Source organism: Entelurus aequoreus, linkage group LG12 (genome assembly GCF_033978785.1).
Source record: "Entelurus aequoreus isolate RoL-2023_Sb linkage group LG12, RoL_Eaeq_v1.1, whole genome shotgun sequence".
Lineage (NCBI taxonomy): Eukaryota > Metazoa > Chordata > Actinopteri > Syngnathiformes > Syngnathidae > Entelurus > Entelurus aequoreus.
Window position 1 is genome coordinate 30602401 of NC_084742.1, and position 21877 is coordinate 30624277.

The window sequence follows — 21877 nt, forward strand, 5'->3', positions numbered from 1 at the left end:
AGTACATCTTCCGTACAATTGAACACTAAATGGTAACACCCGAATAAGTTTTTGAACTTGTTTAAGTCGGGGTGCACTTAAATTGATTCATGATACAGATATATCATCACAATACAGTCATCACACAAGATAATCATCAGAGTATATACACCCACACCCCGCATTGTAAATAATGTAAATAATTCAATGTATATACTCTGATGAAATTATCTTGTGTGATGACTGTATTATGAAGATAGTATATATCTGTATCATGAATCAATTTAAGTGGAACCCAACTTAAACAAGTTGAAAAACTTATTCGGGTGTTACCATTTAGTGGTCAGTTGTACGGAATATGTACTTCACTGTGCAATCTACTAATAAAAGTTTCAATCAATCAATCAAACATTGAATTATTTACATTATTTACAATTCGGGGTGTGGGATATGGAGGGGGTGGGGGTTTAGGTTTAGTTGGTATCAACACATCAGTCATCAACAATTGCATCATCAGAGAAATGGACATTGGAACAGTGTAGGACTGACTTGGTAGGATATGTACAGCAAGTAGTGGACACAGAGAGAGAGAGATCAGAAAGTATAAGAAAAAGTGTCTACATTTTATTATTTACAATCCGAAGAGGTATGATGTGGAAGGGAGGGTGTTAGTTTAGGGTTGAAGTTGCCTGGAGGTACGTGTTTCTTTTTTGAAGGAGGAGATGCAGAAGCGCCTGACAACACAGCACTCATGCACCTATTAATTCTACCTGTGGGTGGACTCTCGAGCAATCTTATTAATGTTCCCGGCGTCGAAGAAGACGAAAGCTCGTGACGTCACGAAAGGACAACTCTCCGTCCGGAGGTCGTTTTTCTCTCTCTTTGAGCCGGCAGTCGCAGCTAAGCGGAGGCGCCATTTTAAAGACGCACATAAAGTAAGTTAAATTGTGTTCTAAAAGGCAAACGATACATGTATCGTATGCAACACATTTTATCTTATGTTTTATTGGGCTGTCAATTATGTGAAGTGGTTTAAAAATGTATTGTTGTTCTTCCCTGCCAGAGGACACCCATTCCACCTTGTAGCGGTCATCCTAGCACTGCGGTGGTACTAACTAGGACACCATTATTATGGCACAGTATATATATATACTAAAATAATATAATGTAACTGATACGTTGAATTCGTCCAATTACAACAAGTCATGTGCGTACATGGTAGTCTTTGGGGGTGGGTCACGTTTCACGTTTCTTTTTTTTCGGCCAAAGCTAACCTGTCGCTGCCTCATTGCAGCGCAGCTCCGCGGGCAGACAGGACCACCGCCACCATGTATCCAACCGCTTTGATGCACCTGGCTCGGGCTAACCCTTTCAGTGCCCCGCTGTTCAGCCTCCAGAAGGTGGAAGAACCACAGCAGAGTCTTCATGGACAGAAGACACGCCGGCTGGCAGCAGCCGCCACGGCAGACGGTAACTTCCCCCATTCAGGCACGCAGGCCGCTTTCGGCACTCGCGTGTTAGCCTGTAGCATCGTTAGCTTAGCCCACCTGGTTTGCCATATTGTACGCTTTTAATCCATGTTCACCTTAACACCCAATGTGCCATATTATTGTGAAATGTTTAACTACCCACAATCTCACAACAATTCAAATTGAGGTAACAGAGATGGATGGGCCAGTCATCGCTAAAGCTAAGCTACTAACGGAGGACAAGGAAGGACACATTTATATCTGGATTTTACACCGTCTCTACTCCATGTAATGAAAACCGTCTACTACTATACCCGGTATTTCGAAAGTGTTTTATTACACAATATTGCAGCTGCCTGTGATTATTTATTTATTTATTTTTTTTTACCACAGAGTTAGTTAGACTTAGACATTAGACCAGTGGTTCTTAACCTTGTTGGAGGTACCGAACCCCACCAGTTTCATATGCACATTCACCGAACCCTTCTTTAGTGAAAAAAATATATATATTTGTTTCAAATTCAAGACAAAGTTGTACGTTTTTCTTACCGGTGCACAAAATGAATCATGCGCAAACATCACCTTGTTCAAAGAACAAAACCAACACAGTGCATGAACTCACAACAAATTACACACCTGCAAATCAGTGTGACTTCTGCTGTTGCCGTATCCATAATACGGCGATCGGGAGAAGTTTTTATTTACACGATGAGTCGGGTGTGTCTTGACCTCCGCGGCGGAGGGTCCGCCGAACCCCTGAGGCTGACTCACTGAACCCCTAGGGTTCGATCGAACCCAGGTTAAGAACCACGGCATTAGACTTAAACAAACTTTAATTATCCACAAGGGAAATTGTTCCACACAGTAGCTCAGTTACAATGATGGAAAGTGTAAGGATGGAAAGGACAATGCAGGTATAAATAGACTAAATATAGCGATATAAAATATAACATATATATGTAATATTTACATAATATATGTACAGTATATTATATATACTGATATATTATATAATATGTCTATATCATATGTACAATATATAACAATTACCATGTACAATATTACAGCATATGTGACAGCTGCAGCATAAAATAGAGAGAAAATCCAGCAGTAAATAGAAAATAGACATTAAAAACAAAGAGAAGTAGCTAACATAGAAGGTGTCAGGTAATAGACAGATATCATCTATAGCTGTATGGCGAGTGATTATACAACTGGATGGAGTGCGGAATGAAGGAGTTCTTGAATTAGAAGTAATAGTCCTTAAGAACAAATTTTCCTCATTTGGATTCAAGTCTGGCCGTGGAACCCTAACTTGATTAAAGCAATGCTGCTTGGTGTATTATGGTAAATCTATTTGTTTTCAAGTGGACAACTTTAGTTTTAATGCCAAATTTAATTTACAACAACCTTCACATATAATAAAGAGCAACTTTAGCTGGCCGTACTGCAGTTTTAACACTGTAGTGCAAATTTTAGAAATGTAGTACAACACGTCTTAAGTCGTCGACCAACTCAAGTTTTCTGGTCAACCGTCTTGTTTTTACTATTAAAGTGACTGTTCAAGTTGACATTGACATGCATGGCAGACTGTTTCTGTTAACATAACATTTTAAATTCCAAATGGGTAATTTCAACAAAAAGTGAGTCTGTTTATTTCAACATGTGTTGTAGTATTTGTAACTTTGTCAGTATCGCTAAGCAAGATGAAATTACAACATAACTTATACGTTAATGTGTCCTGCTATAGCTTACTAATGGAAATCATGTTTAAGTTTAGTTGGACTAAAGTGCAATAGTATGACACCGCTTTGTTTTTCGGACAACACTCTTGCCCTTAAGCAGGTTAAACAGTTGTCTGTTTTAAAATACAGAGCAATTTTAACAAGGAATCCTGTCTTCACTTTCTTTGTTGGAGAATGTTAGAATTTCTGAAGACACAAATTTGTGTTGCATATTTTGTGCAATTAGCCACAGCTTTTCCCTTAAATCTTACCTGTATTTCTTCAGAGGGAGACAGTTGTGAATTTGGCTCTCAGAAGTATTTCGTCCTGTGTGGCTTTGGTGGGATTCTGAGCTGTGGCACGACGCACACAGCGGTTGTTCCCCTTGATCTGGTCAAATGCCGATTGCAGGTCTGTTTTTACGGCTCGGCATCAGTTTTTGCCCCGCACCTTTTTATTAAGTTTTGAATTTGCATGGAGACATGCCAACAATCCAGTTTTTTTTCTAGCATGCAATAATAATGCCCATGAATGTAATGGAGTGATCACTACATGGCTGCATGACTTTCACCTCAGTGATTCTCCACCCCCAACACACACACATAATGCCATAAACCCTCCTCCTAAAAAGAGTGTAGGTCAAGAAGACCAGACTGGGGCATTAGTCATCAACATTGGCTGATCAGTGGTTTAGTCGCCACAGTTTTGCTGTGGTAACTGCAATACCTTTTTGTTGTCTTTCATTATAAAACTACCTGATCACCTTCCTCTCAGGTAAGACTGGTTTGAAAATACAACATTTTGGCTGCTGTAATTAAATGAAGGTGATTGTTGATATTAACATTTTATAAAGCAGGCGCCGCTGCACATCAAATCAAGAACTTTCACCGCCCGTGGTGGCAGGAAAGCAACAGCGGTTTGTCTTGAAGCCCCATGAAGTGTACCCACCTCCTTTACCTTACACTGCAAGTAGATTGCTGACCTGTAGGAAATAGTGTTTTACCTCACGCAGCCCTAACAAAAGTGCTAACTGAACACAATTTTATTACAGCATATTGTATTATTGCATTGTGATAACTTTGATCAGCTGTGGGTGTAATGGCGATTTTGACTTTGTACTGTTGGTGATCTTGACCTAAAATCACAAGCTTCTGGACCACACTGATGTTTTTGCACATTTAAAATCTGTTAATAATTTAAGAATGCTTACAATCGGGTTAGGAAAATTTGAGAAAGATTCTCACATTAGTAATAATCATGTTAAAAAGTTATTTAAGACTTGCATTGCTATTATCTAGGCTGTCTCAGATGGAAAAATTGTTTTGCATAAATGCATTTATACTGAGAATTAATGCAAAATGCAATGGGTTGTAAATACCTGGATGTTGCACTCAAAATGTTGAGACCGCAGGGCTGGCCACTTAACCACTCTCAATAGTCCCTGTCTTTGCAAAGTAAATATTCTAGATGTAGATGATCATAAAATTACGCAAATTGAGATTTCCTAAAGATTTTTCTTTAGTACAGGTCTTGGCAAGCTACGCAATAGTCGCACCTTCTGCCATTCTGTTGGGTTCCAGTACTGTAAGGTAATCACAATATTTTCTAAAAACAAAAAAAGACCTTGAACCCAATGAACCGACTCTAGCGCCACCTGTGGTCAGCCATCAATATTGTTGTATCGCAAATCTAATAGATACTTTATTCATCTCCAAAGAGAAATTCACATTTCTAGCAGCTAGTCAGAGAAAAAGACACAGGGGCATTCAAGGTTAAGTAAAAATAAAATGTCCAACAAACACATCCAGTAAACACTTCAAAAAGTATTCTGCATACACTGTGTACTCAGTAGCTGAGTTTGCAAATGTTATGTGTAGTGCTGTCCCATGTCGTTGTGGCTTGTGCAGCCCTTTGAGACACTTGTGATTTAGGGCTATATAAATAAACATTGATTGATTGATTGAATTGCACATTTGCACAAAATGGCGATCGCAATAATTACTCACTATTCTGTTCACTCTTCTGTTTTTAGGTGCGTCTTAAAACTAACTGCACCACTACATTTTGTTGTAAAGAGATTTTGACACATACCATTTTTTGGAACTTCTGATTGGCTTTAGTAGTAATCATTATTTTTTGCATTGATCTTGTCGTGATTCGCCCTGGCAAATATATATTCTCATGTTTGGAGCCCTCCGTACGTGCAAAACATCACTGTGATCCATAAAGTCAATACTAAAATCATTGGTGTTGTGTGGCATGTTTGTGATTTAGCCGTATATAAGGAGAGTCCTTAAAATGGGTTGGAATTGTCCTGTCATTAAAGACAGGCTATCCATAAAGATTTTGTTGTAGTCTTCTCCATTAAGAACTCTACCATTATGTGGCTCTGAATTGGTGTTGATTTTTTTTGTGTGTCTTGCATGTGACCCTGCATGTTGCATGTGTGTTGTCCCCTTTCTACCACAGATGAAAATAGCTGCGAGTTTGGCTCCTCAAAATACTATGCCCTGTGTGGGTTTGGGGGCATCCTGAGCTGCGGTCTTACACACACAGCAGTAGTACCCCTCGACCTTGTCAAGTGTCGTCTGCAGGTTTGTATGAAAGTTACAACTTAGCATTGGCAACGAGCGACCGATGACTCTTCCAACCGCCAGACTCCTTGACTGTTAAGAATTGCTGTGTATCACATTTGTTTATGGATGATTTACTCCAGGGGTCACCAACGTGGTGCCCGCGGGCACCAGGTAGCCCGTAAAGACCAGATGAATAGCCCGCTGGCCTGTTCTAAAAATAGCTCAAATAGCAGCACTTACCAGTGAGCTGCCTCTATTTTTTAAATTGTATTTATTTACTAGCAAGCTGGTCTCGCTTTGCCTGACATTTTAATTCTAAGAGAGACAAAACTCAAATAGAATTTGAAAATCCAAGAAAATATTTTAAAGACTTGGTCTTCACTTGTTTAAATAATTTCATTAATTTTTTTACTTTGCTTCTTATAACTTTCAGAAAGACAATTTTAGAGAAAAAATACAACCTTAAAAATGATTTTAGGATTTTGAAACACATACCTTTTTACCTTTTAAATTCCTTCCTCTTCTTTCCTGACAATTTAAATCAATGTTCAAGTAAATTTATTTTTTTTATTGTACAGAATAATAAATACATTTTAATTTAATTCTTAATTTTAGCTTCTGTTTTTTCGACGAAGAATATTTGTGAAATATTTCTTCAAACTTATTATGATTAAAATTCAAAAAAATTATTCTGGCAAATCTAGAAAATCTGTAGAATCAAATTTAAATCTTATTTCAAAGTCTTTTGAATTTCTTTTAAAATTTTTGTTCTGGAAAATCTAGAAATAATGATTTGTCTTTGTTAGAAATATAGCTTGGTCCAATTTGTTATATATTCTTACAAAGTGCAGATTGGGTTTTAACCTATTTAAAACATGTCATCAAAATTCTAAAATTAATCTTAATCAGGAAAAATTACTAATGATGTTCCATAAATTATTTTTTAAATTTTTTCAAAAACATTCGAATTAGCTAGTTTTTCTCTTCTTTTTTTCAGTTGAATTTTGAATTTTAAAGAGTCGAAATTGAAGATAAACTGTTTCAAAATTTAATTGTCATTTTTTTCGTGTTTTCTCCTCTTTTAAACCGTTCAATTAAGTGTAAATATCATTAATTATTAATAATAACATAGAGTTAAAGGTAAATTGAACAAATTGGCTATTTCTGGCAATTTATTTAAGTGTGTATCAAACTGGTAGCCCTTCGCATTAATCAGTACCCAAGAAGTAGCTCTTGGTTCAAAAAGGTTGGTGACCCCTGATTTACTCTGTGTAACACACTTTGGTGAAATATTGTCATTTCTGTACTCAAAGTAGAGGTGGGAATCTTTGGGCATCTCCTTTGATTGGTTTAGGATTACGATTCAGAGGCTACAATTTGATTATAAATCAATTATTTATGCATCTTTAGTTATTGTAAATTATTCTATCGTATATTAATATATCGTATAATATTATTTTTACATTATAAATGTGTTTTAAGTATTGATATTGGTAGTGTAACGATTAATCTATTTAAATTCCAAAATTTCAAGTACGTATATCGATCTGTGCTCAACAAGTTTGCCTTCCAAAAGATAGGTATCGATCCAAGATTATTTTCAAAGGAAGTCGATCAATTTGATCGATACTAGAAAAAAAATGCATTTAAGAACGGCAGACTTTATATGAAGTTTCATTATTTTAAAAATAAGGATGTTAAACGTTTAGTCTATTTTGCCTGTCTGACGTCACCAAAACAAAAATGGCGGTAACTACCGTGGCTGAGAAGTCACAACAAATGCAAATGCCAGAAGACAATATCATTATTTACAACACACCATCTTTCAGCTACAGCACAATTGCAAAAGCCATAACTAATATAAACAACACAACATAGTGCTTCTTAGGCTGCAATAAAACCCCGCAACCATGAAAGGTACATGCGGTAGCAAATGGGTGGATGGACAACTAAAAACTACAAAAGACGCGACAAGCAAGTTAGGCGACTAACACATTTTTGAAACACAACAACATTAAGTGTGACACACAACACGCAACTGGCAGCCAAAGAAAAGTAATTTCATCAGAAAAAGAAATTCGCCAGGGCAGGCAACATATACTATATGGCTGGGTCGGGGAACTTTATTTAGCAGGTAATTCTACTGTTAAAATGTTTGTTAATGTACTTTTATAGAATTTTGTGTGGATGTTGAAAAGGTGAGCAGAAAAAAAAAATGTACGTACGTATGGAGGAAGAATGGCAAAACATGGCAATTCTACTGGTTAACAAAGGGGATGCGTGAAGCTCAATATGGAGGATTTTGGACTTAAAAACTAACGATAAAGGTAACGCCTTAAACGGGAGGCGCTGCAAGTGCTGCTTTATTGCCGCTTTTGCTTAAAAGTTAAACATTTAAATAATAAGCATTCAGATATGCACAAGGAGTTATAAAGAGTGACTGGTAACAATGTTACACTTTTTCTGCTGTTCGGCTCACATGCAGACCGTAGTGGAGAAGCACAGGGCTTATATTCTAACCTAATCTTTGATTATGGCATACTATATGTAATATAGAAAATTGTAAATTGTTCTTTTGAGTGCTACAAGAAAAGCCAGATGTGTTTAATGCCTAAAATTTGAGTGCAATAGGAAACATATGTTTAATGTATTGTAAGATTTTCTGTTAAAATAAAGCAAATATCGAATTTTTTTATAGTTCCCTTTTATTTTGAAAAGTATCTACCGTATTTTTCGGACTATAAGTCGCTCCGGAGTATAAGTCGCACCGGCCGAAAATGCATAATAAAGAAGGAAAAAAACATAAAAGTTGCACTGGAGTATAAGTCGCATTTTTGGGGGAAATTTATTTGATAAAACCCAACACCAAGAATAGACATTTGAAAGGCAATTTAAAATAAATAAAGAATAGTGAACAACAGGCTGAATAAGTGTATGTTATATGACGCATAAATAACCAACTGAGAACGTGCCTGGTATGTTAACGTAACATATTATGGTAAGAGTCATTCAAATAACTATAACATATAGAACATGCTATACGTTTACCAAACAATCTGTCACTCCTAATCGCTAAATCCGATGAAATCTTATACGTCTAGTCTCTTACGTGAATGAGCTAAATAATATTATTTGATATTTTACGGTAATGTGTTAATTTCACACATAAGTCGCTCCTGAGTATAAGTCGCACCCCCGGCCAAACTATGAAAAAAACTGCGACTTATAGTCAGAAAAATACGGTATACATTTTGGTGGTATCGGGACAGCGATCCCGAGAAGGACAAGTTGTAGAGGATGGATGGATGGGACAAACCTATTCCTGAATTGTATCAATCTCAAATATTGAATTGAATTGTTAAAAGAAATCTTTTTACCTCTAATCTGTGTAAAGGAATCCTCCTTTTGGCTATTGCGTAATTTCTGGGTTTTGGATGTTAGTGCGCACAAAATAGAGAAAGATATATATCAGTATAGATACTACTAGAAGGCTATATATGTGAGAATTGTAGCAGCCTAAGTGGGGGGAAAAAGGTCTATACTTGGCCATCAGGCGTCCTTGATTCAATGTTCTTGCCTTCTAAAACCACAGAATGCTCAGACACCTTACCCCCAGTTGCTATAAACTGGCAGTTCAACAGACTTGTTTCTACCCATTCACATCTATGGCTGAAAGGGTTGCCTGCTGGCGGCCATATTGTTTTTATTCTCTCTCCTAACTTAATAACCAACTTGCTAATTTGCTCTTTTTTCAAGTTAGACTTTTGTTGAAATGTACAAAGCTTTTATTATTTTGTTTCACTACTTCACATTCAAGCTATCTTAGCGTCGCGATTCTCTTCTCCCTTCTGTGTGTTCGCTGGCTCTGCATTTTAGAACTGTCTTATTACTTTAACATGTATAAAATAATTGATATTTGGACATTTGTCCACCGATTCTGCATTGTCCACATTCTAATCATGATGCATCGGAGTAGGGCTGGGCGATAGGGACCAAAACTGATACCGATGTATTTTTAATCCGGTATCCTTAAAAAAAAAAGAGAGAAAACGTGCAAAGTGCTTAAAGTTGCCTACATGTTTTAGGGCTAGATAATCAATGTTGAAAGTACTCAGATTATTTTTGTTGTAAGTAGTAACGTAATGTGTTTATTCTTAAGTAATTAGTTAGCCGTTATGTCAAAGCAGATTTTGTTCGTTAATGTTAGGTTATAGCCTGAGGCTTGTGTGTGGGATGCATGGTGCTTGTACTCGCTCACCGCGGTGAAAGCCGCTGCCTGCTCAGTTTAAAACTACTCTTCAGCCACCCAGCCGCTATCCTACATTAGCTGACTTTGCATAAGCTATGGGCAGTGGCACTTTCAAGCTAAAGAGTCGCTAATCATTTGACGCAGAGAGGAGCTATCGCTAGCTGCTGTGCTAAGTTGCTTACAGAAGTGAACAACAAACAGAAGAGATTAGTGATAAAGTCACTACATGGAGAGAGAGAGAGGTTCCTAAGCAAATTGGTGCATGTGTAAATAAAGCTGTAGTCACTCACCAAAAGCCAATTGCAGTCACTGATAAAAGCATTGCATCACTCGGGAGTCAAAGTAGGCACCGCGCCGGCATATTTGTTCCAAAAAGTTTGATGCGCGTCTGTGCATCAGAGAAGCCTCTGTAAATACGCACAATCGTTTTTTTTCAGGCGCAGACAAGATCAAACGGCCATAACAAAGGCGCACCAAAAGATATTGGCATGGCGGTATTGTCTCAAATATATACTGCTTTCTAAAATAAGTATAACGGTATATCACGCAGCCCAACATCAGACAACAATTTTTCCCACCTCTTCTCAGAACAGAGATAGATGCATTATTTTCACATTAGACGCTAAACTGTAAATTAGTAATTTCGCTAAATTATTAAGTAAGACTTGTTTAAAAACTTGGCGTACAATGTTATAAAGCTTAGCTTAAGGTAGTCATGGTTACATTGTCCATGCGCTGCTGCTAAGTTAATTTCCCTGGTCACAAATTCAAACCAAAACCAGAATTTAACTTTAAAGTTGATCCAAGAAATAATGTAAATATATGGTCTTTATTGTGGTATTTTACTCTTTTTATTTTTAAATTTTTTAGGTGGACCCAGATAAATACAAGAGCATTGGCACTGGCTTTTCTGTGACCGTGAGGGAGGATGGTGTCAGGGGCTTGGCGAAGGGCTGGGCACCCACATTCATCGGCTACTCCATGCAGGGACTCTGCAAATTTGGGTTCTACGAGGTGTTTAAAGTCTTCTACAGTGACCTCATAGGCGAGGTAAGTACCGTGACAGATAACACTGTGTGAGAGCTGCTGTGTGGCAATGTGTTATGTATTGTCAGTTGATTAGTGTTTCACCCACCATAATAATAGGACACCCTGCAAGTTTATTTTACAGTCTAGATTGCACGTGGATGTGTTGCACACATCTCAGGAGGAATTTTGATCAGAGAAAAATCCCTAAAGCAGAATGTTTCCTCCTCCATGTTTGGTAATCGGGATGGTGGTGTTGGTATCATATTCCAAATTTCTCTCAGAGTTGTAGGAGCTCAATTTTGGTTTAATCATACCACATCATGCTGTCTCAATACTTGTCTGAGTATTTAAAGTGTAAATTGTCAAACTTCAGATGGGCCTGTACATGTCTTGTTGATATGGGATACTTTGCAGGTGCTGCAGGATCTCAATCCATTACAGCAAAGTGTGTTACTAATGCTTTTCATGGTGATGGGGTTCCATTTAATGGGAGGGGAAGCGCGTGCGTGTGTGTTTGTGTGTACACGCTCCTTAGATCCACCTCTGGTGGGCGCTGTTCTCTGAGCAGACGCCCTCAGCAGCTTTCTTGCTGTACAGTTGGAGGTGCCTGAGTCATTGGCGTGTGAGAGCAGTCTACCTGTTCCCCGGCTCACCTGCACCACTGGCAACTGTCTGCTACAGATAGAGTCATCCAGTGTTGCTAGCCAGGGGGACGGACAGCTTTATCTAGCACAATGTTTTTGGACAAGTCTGATGTGACAAGGCTTAATTTATCCGCAAATGATGCTGGTTCTTGAAATAAAGACATAATAGTGATGGTAGAACAGTAGGTCCTTTAGCTTTCTGGAAATGTGACCACAAGATTACTGTAGTTTATAGCTCTTCTGCGGAATGTGTCAAATGGTTTTTTGAAGATGTCCTTTATGCAGTAGGACACATGTAAATGTCCAAACACGACTGAGATTTCTGTATTAAAAAAAAAAAAAAAAAGATTTTTTTTAGGGAAGATTTCAACCTTGCAATATCTTAGCAAACTTTGGCCCAAGTTGAGTTTTTTCATATTAAAGAGTGTTATTCACTAACTTCAGTCTTAAAAGTAACTCAACTACAATCGTGTGATAAACTTCTGTGTGATGCAATGCATGAAAAATGTAAAGGTCCGGTGCTATCATTGTGCATTTTTCCCCCCTTTTTCCCCTGGCCCTAACAGGAAAACACCTATTTGTGGAGAACATCGCTGTACCTTGCTGCCTCAGCCAGTGCAGAGTTCTTTGCTGACATAGCTCTTGCTCCAATGGAGGCTGTCAAAGTCCGTATCCAGACCCAGCCAGGCTATGCCAACACCCTTAGAGAGTGTGTCCCCAAAATGTATTCAGAGGAGGGGATCTGGGCGTAAGTTTTCCATCTTTTTATCTTCTGTTCGATCACGGTTAGTGCCATTGTTCCCCTCTTAAGGTGCGTGCCTGTGCAATTGCGCACTGCTCCCACGTCCTCTGCACACAGCAAATTTATGCGCCGCACAAAATAAAATCCAACAAAAGCTCTCAACAAAAACAAACCATTTGTTCTGTACGATTTTGCAATGCAAATGTGTTGACAGGTGACAAGCGGACACAACAGATAAAACAAAGTTTGTCAACACTGTTCAAATATTGTAACGTCTGTCGACGCTTTGAGGACATGAGGCCTATCGATCACTTTGAGCAAAACTGTTTCTTGTTGGCCGCCACACCAAAAAAACATTAGCACCAAACCACTATCTAGCTTAACTAGTCATTTTCTGCGGTACAAAACAAACTCTGTCATCTGTCATATTAACAGCAGTCTCTCTCTTTATCTCAGTTGCGCCAACAGATGCACTCCTTGGACTCTTACGCGTTTATGGCCACAAAAAAAGTCGGACAACTCCAAAACCACACAAACTTTAAATGCCAGGTCATTGCACTGTGATGCGGCTCGCACACAGCTAATCAATGTCATTAACGGCGTGTTATGCGTGCATGTTGCTGTTTTGTGGGTTAGTTTACAGCTAACAGTGCAGCTGAGTTAAGAGCGGTAAATGCTTAAAACTGTTGGTGAAACAAATAATTATTGTACACCCACACTCTCCAATCAGATGTGTGCTTATTCAACTTTAATTTATCAAGAATGTTAATGTATGGATATTAATCATGAAATACTGTTGGGAGATTGCAGAAGTCCTAATAAAAACTGTAGTGATATATTTTACAGACAGAATGTTACAGGAATGTACACTTCATCCCATGTTTGTGCTAGAGCACACATGTTATTATCCATCCATCCATCTTCTTCCGCTTATCCGAGGTCGCGTCGCGGGGGCAGCAGCCTAAGCAGGGAAGCCCAGACTTCCCTCTTCCCAGCCACTTCGTCCAGCTCCTCCCGGGGGATCCCAAGGCGTTCCCAGGCCAGCCGGGAGAGATAGTCTTCCCAACGTGTCCTGGGTCTTCCCCGTGGCCTCCTACCGGTCGGACGTGCCCGAAACACCTCCCTAGGGAGGCGTTCGGGTGGCATCCTGACCAGATGCCCGAACCACCTCATCTGGCTCCTCTCCATGTGGAGGAGCAGCGGCTTTACTTTGAGCTCCTCCCGGATGACAGAGCTTCTCACCCTATCACTAAGGGAGAGCCCCGCCACCCGGCAGAGGAAACTCATTTTGGCCGCTTGTACCTGTGATCTTGTCCTTTCAGTCATAACCCATAGCTCATGAGCATAGGTGAGGATGGGAACGTAGATCGACCGGTAAATTGAGAGCTTTGCCTTCCGTTATTGTGCAACATGTAAATGTTTTAAGGTGAACAAAATGTGATGTCTAAAAGGGGTAGAAAATTATTTCCAAAGCAGGACTCTCACCCAAACATTCCATATTGGTACACATAGCTCATGAGAAACAATATTTTTCTGTCATTTTGATTGGAAGTGGGAAAAATCACTTATATTAGAAAATAATTAGATGGAAATGGCTTGTCATTTGGTTGTAATAATAAGACACTTGACTTGTTATGTCAGGTTTGGGACAGGTGTGATGCTGGTGTGGCCACAGTGTGCACGTCTGAGGTTGAGCACATGTGGTCCACTGAATGCTCTGACACATGAAAAAATTAATGGGAACATTGGTTATTAGCAATTGTTACATTTGTAAGTACAATGGAACCCGCTTAAGTCAGTTTTGTTTGTCGACCAACACAAGTCCTGGTCCACTAAAAAGTGCCCATTTAAGTTGACCGCTTTAAGCAATATAAAATTTGACATTTTCATGCAAAATTAGTAATTGATGTGCTCTAGTATTAACCTTGTGATGATCGCTAAACAGTGACTTCCTGTTTAGTGCAAAATCCGCTTCTAAATAAAAGCATGGCAGTATTAACCTGGAATCCATAACAGCAACTAACAAAATGCACCCATGCCACCCATTTATTAGAAGAAGAAAAATCTAGATTGTTCGCCTTGATTGAAAACTTTGTCATTGTAGTTAAAACATACAGCAAAATAACAGCAGCTGCTGTTACAGATCAGTAGAAATTATAATAATGAAAACTTGAAAAAATATGCGTTAATAGAGAAAAAACATTGAAAAAATATGCGTTAATAGAGAAAAAACAATGTCAAACTTTCACTCCCCATGTTGATTAGGGGTATGTCCTACACCACTTATGTCAATGTCAGTCAGTCTGATGGGCGTTGATATTACCAGGTTTCGCTGTAATAGCGTTTCATCTGACTTTTGAGTTTTGTTACTAAAGATGGCCTCATTACTTATGTAGACTCATGTTGTTCAAATCCTCCCCCTTAGTTTCTACAAAGGTGTGGTACCTCTGTGGATGAGACAAATTCCCTACACCATGATGAAGTTTGCCTGCTTTGAGCGTACTGTGGAGATGCTCTACAAGTACGTTGTGCCCAAGCCCCGCAGCGAGTGCTCCAAATCCGAGCAACTGGTTGTTACCTTTGTGGCCGGTTACATTGGTAAGTGTTGGGATCACCACCCTCCAAGAATAGTAATGATAAAAGTAGAAGTCCATCCATCCATTTTCTACCGCTTGTCACTTACGGGGTCGTGGGGGATGCTGGAGCCTATCCCAGCTGCTTTCGGGCACCTCATGGCAGGGCCAACACAGACAACATTCAACAAACTAGGGCCAATTTAGTGTTGCCAATCATTTACCATAAATTCAATTGCAATCTGCCTTCTGCCCAAGTGCAGTTGGGATAGGCTCCAGCCCCCCTGTTATCCCCAATAGGGACAAGCATTAGAAAATGGGTGGATACCTGAAGTTAATTTCAGGACCTACTGTTGTTTACTCACTGTAGTCCTTAGTATTAAATATTTTTCCAGTGTCTTTGCTTTGTAGATAAATGTTTAAATTTAGTATTGGTGCACATTGTGTATTCATGATAGGGAATAGTTGAGGGTTTTTGTCGTTTTAAATTTAAAAATGATATAGTTACAGTACAACTAAATTACCCCAACCTTTGATTTTATCTAAATTATTTAAATTGATTATACTTTAATTACTTCTAAACCTTTTTTGGGCAATTATTACTGCTGGCAAAATGTAATGTTTTTCTTCTTCTTTGTGCTTATGTCCAGCTGGTGTGTTTTGTGCCATTGTGTCCCATCCTGCTGATTCTGTGGTGTCTGTGCTGAACAAGGAGAAAGGAAGCACTGCTGTCCAGGTCTTGAAGAAGCTGGGACCCAAAGGTCTGTATCAAAATGTGTTTGATATAAGATAAGAAATACTGGTGGGTTTGTCAACACGCTCCTTAGATCCACCTCTGGGGGGCGCTGTTCTCTGAGCAGACGCCCTCAACAGCTTTCTGGCTGTACAGTTGGAGGTGCCTGAGTCATTGGCGTGTGAGAGCAGTCTACCTGTTCCCCGGCTCACCTGCACCACTGGCAACTGTCTGCTACAGATAGAGTCATCCAGTGTTGCTAGCCAGGGGGACGGACATCTTATATACGCAATGTTTTATTTGTGATGGTAGATTAAGGGCAGAAGAGCTACACATGCTGTTACAAACTTAAAATATATAAATAATTTAAAAAATATATAAACACAACGATCCAAATAGAAGAAAACAATGTCAAGAAACTTGTCGGTTGAAAAATTCCTAATCAGCAATTATCTTTGTCCAATATCACAAGCAATCCAGCAAGCAATGGATAATTTCGGTAATGTCAAATTGCTTAGTTTGACGTGAGTCACCCAGTCGGAGGGGCTCTACTACTGTACAGTATATTTTACTATGATGCATATAATACAATGCTGTAAACCTATCAGAACATTGATATCATTTACTATGTAGGCATTCTAATGTTAAATCATTTACTGCAATATTGTTTTTTTTAAGTGTTTGTATTTATTTCTGGGTGCAGGTGTGTGGAAGGGCCTGGTTGCCCGTATCATCATGATTGGTACTCTGACGGCTCTGCAGTGGTTCATCTACGATTCAGTCAAGGTCTATTTCCGTCTGCCCCGCCCTCCTCCTCCTGAGATGCCCGAGTCCCTAAAGAAGAAGCTTGGTCTCACTGAGTAAAAATAGAAAACACCCTCCTTGACCACCATTATTCCCCCACTGGGCGGCAGCCAGCAGATGGCAACTGATTTCCCCACTTTCATTGTGCGTACGCCGCAATTTTCTATATTTATGTCATCAAACTCTGCTGCTTCCGGGAGTGGGGCTGTAACTAATCATGTATATTTAACATACATAAAGCAAAAAGAAGCTGGTGTTTGCTTAACGGATGGACAAAGAATATTCCCTTGTAAAACACTTGCCTGATTTTATTCAGTTTGTCATTAGAGAATGGAAATTAAAGACAATTCCTTGGAAATGTTTCATTTTTTAAAATAAGAACTACAATTATAAGGTGCAAACTATTACACACACTTATGTCCTGTTGTAAGTCTTGGATAAAAAATTGCCACTATACAACTTTTTTCTTGACTTTTCCTCAGGTGTTTAAACTTTTTCTACCGAGGAGGAGGAAAAAAATATGCAGGCGGTCAAATACTACCCTTCTCTTGATCTTACTATTTTAAATAAATCACATTAAACAAGCCATGAAAATGTTGCTATTTGGCTTTGAGCCTTAACTTTGTTTGCCATGTGTTGTATTTGTCACAATGGCAAAATGTGGTAAGTCGCTCAAATGTCACAGTTTCAATGATTTTGAATATATGAGTACTATACATTTGTGGTTTACAGCGCAGTTGTTCCATAGATTTTTACTAGCTGAAATATGGAGATCATTCAAATCTATAATGGAAAGCAAGGAATTAAATATAGAAAATATGTTGTAGCACCTAACTATTCAAATTAATTTGTAAAATTTTCAACTTTTTTGTGTGTAATATTTAATTGAAACTTCCACAGGAAGCTGACATTAGTCCACTGAAGTCCCCAGTTATTTTAATTTCTGGCACTTTTCTCTGTATTTTCATTGGAAAATACTGTACAGTTATTTGCACTGCAGAAGTGTTTGATTTCATCACTGATAGTATGCAGTCACCTTACCTCTAAAGGCCTTAGTGGCCACATGCGTGGACAGCACCTTTTAGCTCTTATATCCAAAATTGTGTACACTACTGAATTGGGGTCTTATGCCGACATATGGACACTTATCTGGTGGTGTCAGAGGAGTATAACATGCAGTGAAATTTGGGGGAAAAAAGTGTAAAAATAAAATTAGCATGTCACTACACATGAAGTACACGTTTGTGTACTTATGGACTAAGTACATATCAAAAGATGATTTTTTGTTTTTATTCTAATTAGGGTCCAATAAGCCAAAATAGCAAAGAGAAATTTAAAAAAAGCATGTAAACAAACAGCTTGGGCCTTAACAGGAATGAGGTTGTGCTGCAGTTGTACAATACACATTTAAGTTGGACACCACTACAGGTGTTATACACCCACCTATGTCTGTTAGAAAAACATTTACATTTTGAGATTAAATGGCAAGTTACATTTTAAGAATGGATGTTACTGTATACAAAAAGTATTTATACATCCAAATTTTGGGAGAACTCCCGGTGGTTGATTTCACTTTTAAGTAATTTCCTTCAGTGCAATAACCAAACTGTACCATCAGAGGGCGCGTTCCCTACTTAATAGTTGGTTAGGTATATTTTGTTGAGGGCAGAAGTGTACTTAAGACTCCACTGTAATGAGGCTCCGATAAAAATGTAGCGCCATGTGTGCAATTAGGGCCAAAAGTTTTGTACTTGAAAAAAAATCAACTTTGAAACTGCTAAATCCAAGTTTTGATGTTGAATTTTGAAAAATACCAATGCACGTTTTTTCCCCACATTGCATATCAGTAAATTATGTTTTAATCTAGCATTTCTTTTGAACAAATGTTTCTATTACATTTTCATATATTTTGATTTTTGAGCTTAATGTTTTTTTAAATTATGAAACACAATACTGAATAACTTAACTTTTATATCCTTTAGCCTCATTTTAGTAATTGAGCCTCATCAGTATTAGCATGTTCATTTAAATCTACATGCTGCGCATCTTTTCTCCAACTTTTGTTCAACTTACTGCCACTCATTTTCGCGCTCTGTCTGTGATACATGACACAAACAACGACACGTTATAAAATGAGCCCAAAGTCGCATTTGGCCACATTGGTTTTACTTGGTTTCATCGCGCACAACTATTATGCGTTCAAGGACGGCTGCAGAAAGTGTCAAAAGGGAACGCTCGGCGAAGCACAATGAAACAAAACAAACATGCAGCAACTGTGGGTTAGCAATCATGTTCCATCCATCCATTTTTTTTTTTACCGCTTATCCCTTTCGGGGTCGCGGGACAATCATATTGTTTTTCTAAAATAATAAACCTCCGTGGTTCGGTGATTGCGGATGTTTAGTGCAGCCTATATAAAGCGCTGAATCGGTTTACGGCAATTCACCTCTCAGTCGATGCCCCTACCACACGCTAAATTCGGGCCAAAAGTCTGAATCTAAAAACAAAGATCTGAACGATGAAAAAAAAATCCTAAAACTAAAACAAAAAGATTTGAATCTGAAAAAAAGAAACTCAAGTATCAAAACAAATAAAAATAATAATTTATATATATAAATATAATGTTTTGGGTTGCCGACCCCTGTTATAGGAGAAAGTGGCATGATGGGTCACAGGAAATGGATATAATTTCTATCTGGGATCATAATCACTGTGTCGTCAAACATAGGAAAATTAGTACCACATATTCTGTTTTTAGCTGCATGCATGCAATATAACGACGGATATCTTTTTTTGGACATTAGGCTTAACCTCTTAAACCCCGAGACGTTTTGTTTCAAAACGTTTTGTCCATGTCCTACACTGAAAAAAATTTGGAGTGCCATTTACTTAAAAAAAGCTAGGTAACAATTTCCACACAGAAATTCTTTGTAACTTTTACTTAGGAAATAGTCAAGTAAAGTTTACTTGCCAGCAAGAATGATTTATCAAAAACACTCAAACATTACTCGAGATTTTCTTTCTTAGAGACAAAATGTACTCACTCTTTGATAGTAAATTTTACTCAAAACTACCTTTGTGTCTAGTTACAAAACCCTTATAAAAATGCTTGATTTTCAGGATAATTTAACTAGTTTTTCTTTACTTTATTCGGAGCAATATTTAAGTAATATTTACATATTTAAGCTACCACCTACACCACTATTGTAATAATAATGTGTTGTATTTTTAACATGGCCTACTGTTAATTAAATTAAATTATCTTAACACATCTTCTACAAATATGAAATGATAATATACTTTCAAACAAGAGCACCTTTATTACATTTTCCAGCAGCATTACCAGACAAAACATTATAAAACAGTGATTTTTTGTTTTAGAACATTCACAATAATGCGAACAATTACAGGTAAAAGACCCAATAAAATGTCCTGAATTGTAACTTTTAAGCACAACAGCAAAATCTTTCAACAAGTTACATTGACAAGCGTCATGTACTGCTTCCACACACCAAAGAACAGCTATATGCTAGAACAGCATATGTACAGTGTGGAAACACTCACACTAGAAGTTTATTTCGCAAAGACCGTACCTTGGGCGACATTTTCAGAACATCCGGCTCTAGAAACAGCTTCTGAAACACTTCAAATGTGTATTTCAGTTTCAGTGGGTAACTCAAGTTCATGGCGTAGATTAAGCCCATGAGCAGAAGGCAAGCCTTTGCCACGGTTTTGCAGTCATCCAGAACCTCTTTTCCTTCGACGATGACTGACACATGGGCAGGATTGTGGCCTTCCTGTGCTGCATTTCCACTGATGACGAGGATCTTGAGGACATGATGAACAGAGTCTTCTTCACCTACATCCTGTGAAAAACATGTGATTCTGTGCTCAGGAGTCAATATTATACACGTTTTTTCTCTTAAATTCCCAAGAGGTGATTCATGATGTTAAAACAGCCAGTTCATATAACCTATACATACAGAGACCACGGCATTGGTTAAATGCTGGGGAAGTATTTAGGTAACTATTGATTTTATTTTATTTGATCTTTGTCTGGGTTAACCCAGGTTTGCACTTTAATTTGTCAGTGTACACTTGGGTCACTGAGGCAACCATCATTTTTTTCAACACGATTGTCTAAAAAATCCAGAAGGTTGTTTTAAATACCATTTTTCATACTTTCAAAACATTTGCTTTTCAAACATTTCAGATTCAGAACCAGTTGAAATATTGGGACACATTGCAATTAATTGCCAATTTAAGTTAATGGACAAATTTTTGTTAATCTGAATACAAATGTTTTTCCTCATATATAGTGGCACATGTGACATTTATGTAAATACATGAATACACAAAGAACAGAGGTTATAGTATTAGGTTGGAGAAGAGATACATTTACTATGGTGAGAATAATCATCAGAAAATCCTAGATTTTCAAAATGTACCTGGCAGTCTTTGATCAGCTCCTCTCCCGACTCTCCAAGGAACTCCATTAGGCAACGTATGATGAGATCTCTTCTGCCTTCAACATGTTGCTATAAAACAGAGAAGCAAATGTATTGCAAAGAACATGTATATGCAAACAGATACGCAAAGTTCACTATGCCATGTAAAAGGCAATATAATTAAATTATATTAATTTATTTATTTCATTTGAGAAAGAGATAGATAGACAGAGAGAAAGCGAGAGATATAGAGAGGTAGAGAGAGCGCGAGAGATAGAGATAGAGAGATAGCGATAGATAGATAGATGGAGAGAGAGAGAGAGATGATAATAGCTAGCTCAGTGTGTATGAGCCCAACACAAGATGACTGACACAAATTACATTAATGTCCCTGTAACTTTACCTGGCCAAGTGAATCCAGCATCGGTCTGATTTGTCCTAAATATCTCCAGGAGTTTGGGAGTGTGTGTGTCCAGTTTTGACAAAAAGGTTCGCTCCAGATGAACTGTTGTTATCCTTCTGAACTCCTCTTTGATCTGAAACAGAAGATAAAAACACAACTTGATCAAGACACGCACCTTGCTAGAACAATTAATACTGTAGTCTCCCCAGTATAATATAATACTATTGAGCTTCAACACAAACGTCTGCCTTCAAAATTACCATACATTTGGTACATGGTTCTTTTAAACAGCAAGACACAAGATTACTGATTATTAATTAGCATTATCAAGTCCACCTTAATGAAATAAATTTAGTGTGACACAACCATCATCACAATGTGTATATATAATAGTTTTGCAAAGTGTATCTTAATCTTGCAGCCTCCCACACAGCAGAAGACTGCTATACGGATCCGCCTTCAAGTCGCCCAACCCGCGTTACTGTCACATTCGTTTTGGCTCCG

General features: G+C 38.1%; 1 protein-coding gene and 2 non-coding genes across 4 annotated transcripts; all 3 read left to right on the forward strand.

Moving 5' to 3' along the window:
• The first annotated feature begins 757 nt into the window (after positions 1-757).
• slc25a3a (solute carrier family 25 member 3a) lies at positions 758-16880 on the forward strand. Of its 2 annotated transcripts, none has more exons than XM_062065635.1 (8): positions 758-914; positions 1274-1449; positions 3459-3583; positions 10868-11047; positions 12237-12418; positions 14838-15010; positions 15636-15746; positions 16422-16880. In XM_062065635.1, the coding sequence occupies exons 2-8, from the start codon at positions 1308-1310 to the stop codon at positions 16580-16582; spliced, it is 1074 nt and encodes a 357-aa protein (XP_061921619.1). In that variant the 5' UTR covers positions 758-914; positions 1274-1307; the 3' UTR covers positions 16583-16880. The 2 variants fall into 2 exon arrangements, with proteins under 2 accessions (XP_061921619.1, XP_061921618.1); XM_062065634.1 differs by lacking the exon at positions 3459-3583 and adding an exon at positions 5642-5766.
• LOC133662972 (small nucleolar RNA SNORA53) lies at positions 11548-11747 on the forward strand. Its single transcript, XR_009828214.1, has one exon. It is a non-coding gene; the product is annotated as a small nucleolar RNA SNORA53 (small nucleolar RNA).
• LOC133662971 (small nucleolar RNA SNORA53) lies at positions 15799-15998 on the forward strand. The gene has a single exon (XR_009828213.1). It is a non-coding gene; the product is annotated as a small nucleolar RNA SNORA53 (small nucleolar RNA).
• Positions 16881-21877: the final 4997 nt, after the last annotated feature.

Excerpts from the sequence above, each read along its gene's own strand:
- slc25a3a (XM_062065635.1), top strand. The coding sequence starts at position 1,308 with ATGTATCCAACCGCTTTGATGCACCTGGCTCGGGCTAACCCTTTCAGT. Across the intron at positions 1,450-3,458 it reads AGCAGCCGCCACGGCAGACG|AGGGAGACAGTTGTGAATTT; the intron begins GTAACTTCCCCC and ends GTATTTCTTCAG. Across the intron at positions 3,584-10,867 it reads TGGTCAAATGCCGATTGCAG|GTGGACCCAGATAAATACAA; the intron begins GTCTGTTTTTAC and ends TAAATTTTTTAG.